The 10639-nt window shown below is 44.7% G+C and overlaps 1 protein-coding gene across 1 annotated transcript in view; it reads left to right on the forward strand.

Moving 5' to 3' along the window:
• Positions 1-9747, forward strand: part of SLC7A14 (solute carrier family 7 member 14) — a 59949-nt gene extending 50202 nt beyond the window's left edge. The window contains exons 5-8 of the mRNA XM_063131448.1: positions 1111-1257; positions 3760-3968; positions 6148-7025; positions 9129-9747. Coding sequence (XP_062987518.1) covers positions 1111-1257; positions 3760-3968; positions 6148-7025; positions 9129-9448 — 1554 coding nt within the window. The 3' untranslated portion in view covers positions 9449-9747. The remainder of the gene's footprint in view (positions 1-1110; positions 1258-3759; positions 3969-6147; positions 7026-9128) is intronic.
• The last annotated feature ends 892 nt before the right edge of the window (positions 9748-10639 follow it).

Raw genomic sequence — 10639 nt, forward strand, 5'->3', positions numbered from 1 at the left:
AAAACAACAACCCCAAAACGTAATTTAAGGGCAAACAGCTTCATGAACAGGGAAGAAGTGAGGGAATGCTTTAGAGCCAAAAACTACATGTAATGTGGGATGGCCACTTACACATCACAAAAAAGAAGACAAAATGTGGAGACATATTTGCATAAAATATGTTAGTTTTTAAGTAGCGATGCAAATTTAGAAAGAATTGCTATGGCTTAAATAGAAATGCAAGACATCTCGCCATAATGAGCAAGATGGTGACCAGGTGGCCTGTGGGTCTTGCTCAGTCGGCTGTCCAGGTACTCCCCACTGGTGGGCAACTTCAAGCCCCCCTGTTGCTCTCCTGACTTATGGTTCTTTGCCTTGAAACCAGACTTGGACTGGGCTGCCCTTCTGTTAGAGGACACCTTCAGAACCTAAAGCAGTCCTCTGGCAGCCTTTCAACGAGAGAACTGCTCTCTGTAGAAACGGACACGTGGCCATCCTACCACCTGCAGAGGAAGGCCATTTTGCCAGGCTCTTGCAAACATCTTGGTGCAAAACTAATAGTTCTGATTTGCTGCCGAAGTGGGATTTTAAACTGGTGGGTGCGATTATTTCCTTGTTATTATCCTTTTCTATAGCAAAATGGAGCTTTCCCCTCAAGTAAATATATTTGAGATCAGAGCAGCAGAAGCAAACTCCATATTATTCATGTATTCACTCAACAATGAGTTTAAAATGCAAAACTGCACATGTGCAGAGTATTCCTTTTTTAAAAAAAAAATCAGAGTTGACAAACAAGTTTTTGTTTTGTTTGCTGTAACATGTCAGGAATGTAGAAGCAGTTGTGAAGTATGAAATGGTGGGGAAGGGACAAGGGAAATGTTACTTATGTGCTTCACAACTGCAGTAATACATTAGGCCTTCTAAGAAAGTCTCCATAAAATCAATAAGTCCAGGGTCTAAAATTCCCAAGCTGATCTACAAATTGCACTAATTTTCAATTAGAGGCAGAAGCTGCAATTAAAGCAGAAGCTTCTAATTAGTTACAGGGGGGCTTTGGGTAAACATAGAAAGCTCACGGCTATGGAGCTGGACATTGCTAAATAACCTAGTACTATATTAAATATCTTGCAGGTGCTACAAGGTGCAGCCACCTGTTTTTATGCTTTCATTGGATTTGACATCATTGCCACCACTGGAGAAGAAGCAAAGAGCCCAAACACGTCTATCCCCTATGCCATCACTGCCTCACTGGTCACGTGTCTGACGGCATATGTGTCTGTAAGTAACAAATTGCAAAGTGCTCAGCAAGCAAGAAATTCCCATTTTTAAAAAGCTGCTGTGGGTGTTCATTTGGCAGGCAGGCAGGCAGGCGGGGGTCACACTCACAAGGCTCGCTTCCTGCTAACATTGTGCACACTGTTTTTACTGCCAGGGTGGGGGAAGAGGTGTTTGTGAGATTTTTCTGCCTCAAAAAAAAAAAATCTTGTCTGGCCTTGGGAGCTATGCACCTTCACTTGCAGGGACACGGGGCACCATTTGCTGCTCCACCTCAGGCAGAAAAATGTCTTGGGTAGGGTGACCATATGGAAAGGAGGACAGGGCTCCTATATCTTTAATAGTTGTGTAGGAAAGGGAATTTCGGCAGGTGTCATGTGTACGTATGCAGCACCTGGTGAGATTCCCTCTTCATCACAACAGTTAAAGCTGTAAGAGCTATACTAGAGTGACCAGATACAAAAGAGGGCAGGGCTCCTGCAGCTTTAACTGTTGTGATGAAGAGGGAATTTCACCAGGTGCTGCATGCCTACTAATGACACCTGCTGAAATTCCCTTTTCTATACATCTGTTAAAGATACGAGAGCCCTGTCCTCCTTTCCATATGGTCACCCTATATTTATAGTTTTCTGGGGTCCATTCTTCATTCTCTCTCTCTCTCTCTCTCTCTCACACACACACACACATTATTCACATACTATCCACATACCTCTCACCACCCGCATTTACATACTACTCCCACATACACCATTCATGGACTCAGCCTAACAGTTAACTACTGTTGTTTCTTGCTCCTCTGCATCCCTCCCTAATGGCCCCGTCTATCCCTCGGCCTTATGTGCTGACAATTTTTTAAAAAAAAATTGTAGGAATCTTCATAAACATTCCACAGCCTCTCAACCGCTGAACCAATGGCTAGCGGTGACTCATTTCAATCAAATGAAGCCAGAGTTCTAATATCCACTGTTTAGTTTTTGATTTGTTGATTTGTATTTGATTTGGGAGGCAAATGGACACAAAAACCCCCACCATATTTATCTGCAAATCTGCGCATGAATGTTATATTCCATTCGTCTGTCTTTATGCACATCCTAAAGTGGCCTGCAGTGCAATCCCATGCCTATCGACTCAGAACTAAGTCCAACTGAATTAAAGGGGGCTTACTTCCAGGTAAGTGTATATAAAAGAAGTGTTCACCTTCTTACACCCTGAGGGCCAAATTCCATTTTGAAGAGACTCTCAGGCGACGCATTCCAGTGGTGTGTGAGGCTAAAGGCAATGGGGCAGGGCCAGAAAACCAAGAATGCTGGCATATGATAGCTTAAAACTTTTACAGCCAGTTACTAAACCCCAGGAGAGGCGTTTCAACCTTTTAGAATCAGGGGGGAAAGCTGTACAGAACTTGTGTAGGACTGAGCGTTAATACCTTATCGAAAGTTGACTTTCATATTGCAATCAGATATATAGATAGGGTGACCATATGAAAAGGAGGCCAGGGCTCCTGTATCTTTAACAATTGCATAGAAAAGGGAATTTCAGCAGGTGTCATTTGTATATATGGAGAACCTGGTGAAATTCCCTCTTCATCACAACAGTTAAAGCTACAGGAACTATACTAGAGTGACCAGATTTAAAAGAGGGAAGGGCACCTGCAGTTTTAACTGGTGTGATGAAGAGGAAATTTCACCAGGTTTTCCATATATATAAATGACACCTGCTGAACTTCCCTTTTCAATACAACTGTTAAAGATACAGGAGCCCTGGCCTCCTTTTCATATGGTCAGCCTAATATAGATAGATGAGAAACTGCCTTCCAACATGTCAGATGAATGGTTCATCTGGCCCAGTTCTGTTTAACATGAATGTCCATGTCATTACAGCAAGAGGCTCTTACCGATCCAGATATCTGGGATCTGGATCGACCAGATATCGACCAGATATCTGGTTGAGCTTTTATATTGTATTTTATACTATGGTTTTATACTGTTGTTTTATACTTTGAATGTTTTTAATTTTTGTGAACCGCCCAGAGAGCTCCGGCTATTGGGCGGTATAGAAATGTAATAAATAAATAAATAAATCTTTTCAACATTAGGGTGACCATACAGGAAGGAGGACAGGACTCCTGTATCTTTAACAGTTGCATAGAAAAGGGAATTTCAGCAGCTGCATGCAGCACCTAGTGAAATTCCCTCTTCATCACAACAGTTAAAGCTGCAAGAGCCCTGCCCTCTTTTGTATCTGGTCAAGAGGGCAGGGCTCCTGCAGCTTTAATTGTTGTGATGAAGAGGGAATTTCACCAGGTGCTGCATGTATACAAATGACACCTGCTGAAATTCCCTTTTCTATACAACAGTTAAAGATACAGGAGCCCTGTCCTCCTTTTCATATGGTCACCCTACACAACTTCTCAAAAGGCCCATGTGTTGATGCCTCAGCAATGTACAAGCAGTACTGTGCCACTCCTAACCTCATGTTGGCTTCCCCACTTCCCCTCCGCAACAGGTGAGCATTATCCTAACTCTGATGGTGCCATACAATGAGATTGACACAGAATCCCCCTTGATGGAGATGTTTGCCGCCCATGGATTCTACGCTGCTAAATTCATTGTTGCCATCGGATCTGTGGCTGGGTTGACCGTGAGCTTGCTGGGCTCCCTCTTCCCGATGCCTCGTGTCATTTACGCTATGGCTGGTGATGGGCTTCTCTTCAGGTAAGTTCCATGTAACTGGGTGTTGAACCTCTTTCTTCACGAGGATCGAAATCTATTTCAAAAGAAGCTCTCTGGGGCCACATGCCAGTGGTGGATGAAGCCAAAGGCAAAGGGCAGGGGAGAATACCCCAAATAGCAGCATACTTAAGCTTAAAGCTGTGATTGGCAATAACTAAGCCTCAGGAGAAGCATTTCAGCATTTGAGAATGGGTCAAAACTTCACAAAGGCTGGGGAACTACCAAATGATTGGCGGTCGGTGAAAAGGTGGGGCTAGGGGAAGGGGGTGTGGCTATCTAGAGAACTCTACAGGGCCAGATTTGGTTCTCCACCCCTGAAGAAGAGATAGTACAACAAAGATCTTAGTCAGAAGAAAAAGTCTTTGTATATCATCTCTGGCACACTTTTCCAAGATCAAAGATACATGTTTTTGGCAGGTCAAGGGAGTGGAGCTCAATGGATTTTGTCAGGACCAGGACCACATTCCAGTGTGGAAATGATCTATTTGCCAAGAAACAGCTAAAAAAAAACATTGGGCGAGAGGCGGGACCCTAAAGCCAGAAAAAATATATAGCTAAAATGGCCAGGCCAGGTTGGCAGGCTTCGTTCAGACAAACTACAGTTGGATCAGTTCAGTTGTCACAAATACTGATAGCTCTTCTTTGAAGTCGTATTTGGTGTGCTGCTACTTTTAAGGCTAGGAGCAGCATCTGGAAGCTAGCTAAATTGCAATTGTGTAAAGACACATAGTGGCCTTATTCAGACAATTGTCCATGGCTTCATAAACCATGAAGCTGTGAAAAATTGCTGAGGCTGCATGTTTCTCCTTCATCCTACCCTTCTCTCACCATATGTCTGCTTTGGTGCAGAGAACCTGGCCAGACTTGTCTGTTACATCCAAACCAGAGAACTCTGGATTAATCTCAGTTAACGGACTAGGAGAATTAGCCAGGATCTGATCATGGCTGATTGTCCTAGTTCATTAATCAACATTAAACCAGGGTACACCAGTGTGGCCATAGTATTAATCCACAGATTTATAAACTGTGATTGCCTGTGACAGAATCCAGCAGGAGGACGCTTTCGTACCCGCCAATGCCTTTATGCCTATGAATTTCCATCCGCAAGCAGGAGATTTAGCGCTTCTGGGGAAACTAGTGAAAATGGATGTTTCTTGAACAGGGCAGATAAGCATAGCTCACATAAAGGAGCTTTGCCAACCTGTCCCGACCAAGAAACGAGTGTTTCCATTCATTTCAGGGCTTCCTCTGGGAAGATCTGAATTGCTGTTGCACAAGCGGTGGATCTCACTCGCACTATGGAATCCTCAGAATCCACCAGTAGTGCAACGGTGCCAGCAGGGTGCCAGAGAATCAGTGGAGGCATAAGAACCCCATTGGATTCTGCCCCTCCTACTGCAAAAAATTATAAGTGTCAATCACTCTGTTCAGGCGAAACACTAAGCCACAGTGGTTAAGCATTTTGAGCTAAACATTATGGCTTAGTGTGTCATGTGAACCATAACTTAATGTGTTGTGTAAACTGTTCCCGACCATGGTGGCTACATAACCACAGTTTAAACACGCTCACTAACCACTTGCTGAAAAGGGGTTAACGGCCAACCATGGCTTAGTGTGTTGTCTGAACAGACCCAGTATGGTTCAATGATCTTCAACATAGTATTTAAATTCCAGGAGCTTCTTTTAGAGTTGAATGATCTATAAGAAGCAAGTAGGTGTGAGCTCCAACCTTTCTATCCATCTTTCCCTCAAGGTCTTTTCTAAGTAAAAGTTCTTTTTTCTGGTCAAATTGCATATGTGGTGGTGGTGTATGTTTTTGTGTGCAATTGCGGAAGGAAATGTGTTCCCCCATCAAATAATTTCCCTCTCAGCTTCTTTACACAGTCCCATAAGTGAATGGAGAGAGGGAAGGGAATGCAATTGCACATGTGCACAATTTCCACTGCCCTGATTGTTTTCTCTCAATTCTAAGGGTATGTGCAATTGTGATTCCTCCCCCTGCCCCACTGAGTGTTTTCAGAGTTTTCCTCTTGAGTTATCATACCCTGCGTACCAGCCTGTACTGCCTATTGTGTTAGATGGGCCATGCCTGACCCCGCAGTGATAATAAGGAGTTGGTGTTATAAACATTCACTTCTAACTTTCTTTCGGTCACCTCTAGGTTCTTGTCCCACGTAAGTTCTTATACCGAGACTCCTGTGGTCGCTTGCATCGTCTCGGGATTTCTTGCAGCACTGCTCTCCTTGTTGGTAAGCCTGAGGGACCTGATAGAGATGATGTCCATCGGCACGCTGCTTGCCTACACTTTGGTTTCCGTCTGTGTCCTGCTTCTCCGTTACCAGCCAGAGAGTGACATCGATGGCTTTGTCAAGTTCCTTTCTGAAGAGCACACTAAGAAGAAGGAAGGGATTTTAGCAGATTGTGAGAAGGAGGCGTGCTCTCCCGTGAGTGAAGGGGAGGAATTTGCAGGTCCGCCCACCAACACCTGCGGCGCAAAGAACCTTCCATCCTTGGGTGACAACGAGATGCTCATTGGAAAATCTGATAAGTCCACCTACAATGTCAACCACCCCAACTATGGTACAGTTGACATGACTTCAGGAATCGAAGCGGATGAGTCTGAAAACATCTACCTCATCAAGCTGAAAAAACTAATAGGACCACGTTACTACACAATGAGGATCCACCTTGGGCTTCCTGGGAAAATGGACCGGCCCACGGCAGCAACTGGCCAGACAGTCACCACTTGTGTGCTCTTGCTGTTTGTCCTAATGTTCATCTTCTGCTCTTTCATCATTTTCGGGGTTGACTATCTCTACGACCAAAGTTGGTGGGCAATTCTTCTGGTGGTTCTGATGGTCCTGCTCATCGTGGCATTGGTGTTTGTCATTCTTCAACAGCCGGAAAACCCCAAAAAGCTCCCATACATGGCCCCTTGCCTGCCTTTTGTCCCTGCTTTTGCGATGCTCGTGAATATCTATCTCATGCTGAAACTTTCAAAGATCACGTGGATCCGGTTTGCTGTCTGGTGTTTTGTGGGTAAGTCCTAAATGTGGAAGGTGAAGGTTTGGGAATAGTATGTCTGTGATAATTCTGCTGAAGAGAACAGTTAGAGCAAGCCTTCCCCAACCTGGTGCCCTCCAGATGTGTTGGACTGCAACTCCCAGCATGCCCCAGTCAGCATAATTGGGGATGGCTGACTGGAGTATTTCAGAGTACTTAATTTGAATCAATATTCATTGGCACTTTATTAACAGAGTATTTTATTCGAATCAGCCTTGATTAGCTTCATAGATCAGCTCCCCTGAATGGCATTTCAAAATCTGTGTGACCTGTAAGGTATTGATTGGTGAATCAGGTATCACATCACAATAATATCCACGTGGACCCTGTCAATAGCTTAAGAACTTCTGAGACAACAGCTAAATAGGTCAGTCCTTTGCATGGGCAACTGCTGGGAGCACTATGTAACAGTGGGATATAATAAATACTTAAAAAGAAATCCATTAGTTCTTCAAACCTTCTGTAGAGTTGCTTATGACACTCCCTTGTCGCCTGGCTTTTTATCTTCCCCTTGCTTTCCACTTTCTAATCCTGTGTTACTCCTGCCCCGAGGAGAGAACAATCAAAGGGCAGAGGGAAACATTGTTAAGGAATATAAAAAAAATTGTCTCGAGGTCCTTTTGTTTATTCTTTTTTTTATGTAGAAATCTGATGCATTTTGTTATTATATCCTGTCCTGATAGTGTTCCAATGAAAACCATACAGGTGGAAAAACTAACAAATACTGAAAGCAAGGATTTGTTGTGGGCATGTGTCTGGCCCCAGGCAACCTAATTATTTCATACAGTAAGCCCAGCCTACCTAGACAGAGTCTTGAGGGGCAGGGGCATAGGATAGTTCGGATTCCCAGATCCGAGGTTGGGGGCAGTGCTTTGACCTTGAACACAGGAATCAGAGCTCCCCGACCCTCCCCGACCCCTCAGAGCTGGCATGGAGAGAACAGCACCAGCTGCCTCTCCGAGGTTGCAAAAACAACCTGGGAGGGAAGGTAAAGGGGGCATTCTCATGGGTGGGGAGGGGACTGGGGAGGCCGCCTTATGAGGAATCCTTTAGTCTGCCTGACCCCTTTCCTTTCCCCTCCCCGACGCATCAGCTAGTTGGGCAAAAAAAGCCCATCTAGCTGAAAAGCAGAGTGGGAGGAGCATAGCACTGAAGATCGCCTCTGCCACACTGCCCACTCCATATTGGATGGCCAGAAGCCTCCGGGTTCGGAGGCTTACTGCTATCCTCATTGGATTGCACCTTTAATTGTGTTAGCCTATCAGAAAACAATAGAAATGTTTAGAATACTGGATTTCACTAGTGTACTCCCATCTGTAAAATGGATCCATGTTTCTAGCCTTTCTTCTAATGGCAGGCTGTCCTCTAAAGGCAGGCTAGAAAAACTGACCTATTGTTCAAAAACTCAATTCCTTACTAGTATGCCACAAATAAGGAAGTTATGTGTTTCATCACTTGATGGAAGATCTGTGGAAGAGATACTTTGCTTGTGGTATTGCCTCTTCCCATATGTCTTGTGCTTGTGGCATATTGTACTAGTCTGGATTGCGGCAGGTTGATAGTGACAGCCTCATATCATTTGGAGCGGCCTTCCCCAACCTGCTTTTCCCAGATGTGTTCAACTACAACTCCCAGAATCCCCCCAGCCAATACATCTGGAGAGCACCAGTTTGGGGCAGGCTGATTTGAGGATGGTCTACCTCCTTCTTCTGGCATTAGAATTCCATCCCTGAGAGAAAGTACATTGCCACTTGTAATTCTTCTTCCACATTTTGCCTTTTCTACATTTTGCCCTTTCTGCCTTTTGATTTGCAACTGAAAAACCTAATAAATAAAACATATTTTCGGGAGAAAGAGCTTTCAGTGGAAGGAGGAGGAACAATGCAATCAAAGATGGCTTAAGAACCACCCTACTCCATGTACATTCCATATGGGGAATTATAGATAATAATAAACCTCTCGAGTTCTGTAACCGTGTTTATAACCGCATGAGGACTTTCATGCTGGATTGCCTAGAACGCAACGCTAACATACTACAGTAAGAGATATTTACCAGCCAAACTCTCTTCCCTCCTGCAGGGCTGCTGATTTATTTTGGCTACGGCATATGGAACAGCACATTGGAGATCACCGCTCGGGAGGAGGCCCTGCATCAGAGTACATACCAGCGCTACGATGTTGATGTTGATCCTTTCTCGGTTGAAGATGGCTTTGCCTATGCCGAGAGCGACAACTACCAGGACTGGGATCCTGCCGACGACAAAGGCTTCTCTTACCAGCAGATGTCAGAAGCGAAGGAAAGCAGTCGGACAAGTAGCAAATCAAAAAGCAAAAGCAAACACAAACAGAACTCAGATGCGCTGATTTCAAATGATGAGTTAGACTACTCGCCAGAGTAGATGCAATGGAAACTCAGCCGTTCCGCTCTTTGTCACTAAGCTAACCCCTCGGGCTAAATTTGATGGCTTCTTTCAGCACTCATTTCCAACCCATCCTTTCTATGAAGCTTCCTTTTTTCCAGTAATCGCATTGCTCACTCTCTCATTCACTTTCTGCTCTTTAGGATGGGTCTGTGAAGTGCTTATCCTGAATCAACAGAATGTCACACTCAAGAAAACCAAACTGCACGTCTCTGATTCTTTACACACACACACGCACACGCACACACACAGAGCCATGGCCCTGATTCACTGAATGTTGTCAGAGCTCACCCCTCAGATAAGCTCGTTTGGCTTGCGGTCCTTCTGGGCCTAGGAGGACCCATCACCTCAGGCACTTGGTGCTCCGGTGCTCCTACAGTTGCAATGGAAGATGCCTCCAACGAAATGGGTGCCCGACAAAACGAATACAATCACGTTCCGTTGGCAGGGGGATTTTTTTTTATATTCTCTGTGGTTTCCCATAGAGCAGGGGTATTGAACCTCAGGTCCGCATGCTACATATGGCCCACTGAGGTCCCAATCCACAGATGGTCCTGCCCCTGTCCGCAGCCTTTTCTCCCAGCTGCCAAACCATTGGTAGTTTCCTGGCTTTGGTGTGTGTTTTTCTAAACGGTTGAGAAGCCTCTCCTGAGGCTTTGTTTCTGGCCGGATAAGAGCTTTAAGCTAAAATGTGCTGATATTTTGGCCCCGCCCTTTTTGCCTTTGGCCCCACCCACTACTCGAATGCGCGCCCCTGAGAGCTTCTCTGGAACTGAATTTGGCCCTCAGGTTGAAAGAAGTTTGACACCCCTGCCATAGAGAATTCTCACTTGTGTCAATTCCCGCGACGGTTCAGTTATTCGGCAAACAGTAGGTCAGCTTTGGGTTTGGTTTTTTTTAAAAAAAGAATGTAAACGTGGGCGAGATAGTAGGCCTATTTGGGCAGGAGCCATAATATTTTCCCTCAGGATATTCCTGGGGTAAAACAGAGATCCAGTAATCACGGTAGAGCAGGTCAACATTCCCATTGTCATGTCTAGAGAACAAATACACCTTTTCACTTTTAACAAAATATTTTTGCACTTTGACACACTTGGCCTTCCCTTTGGATTTTGTTCTCATGTCATCTGGTTCTCAGTTCATGCTGGCCTTGATGAGTTTCCTAGTGAG

Source organism: Elgaria multicarinata, chromosome 8 (assembly GCF_023053635.1).
Source record: "Elgaria multicarinata webbii isolate HBS135686 ecotype San Diego chromosome 8, rElgMul1.1.pri, whole genome shotgun sequence".
Taxonomy (NCBI): domain Eukaryota; kingdom Metazoa; phylum Chordata; class Lepidosauria; order Squamata; family Anguidae; genus Elgaria; species Elgaria multicarinata.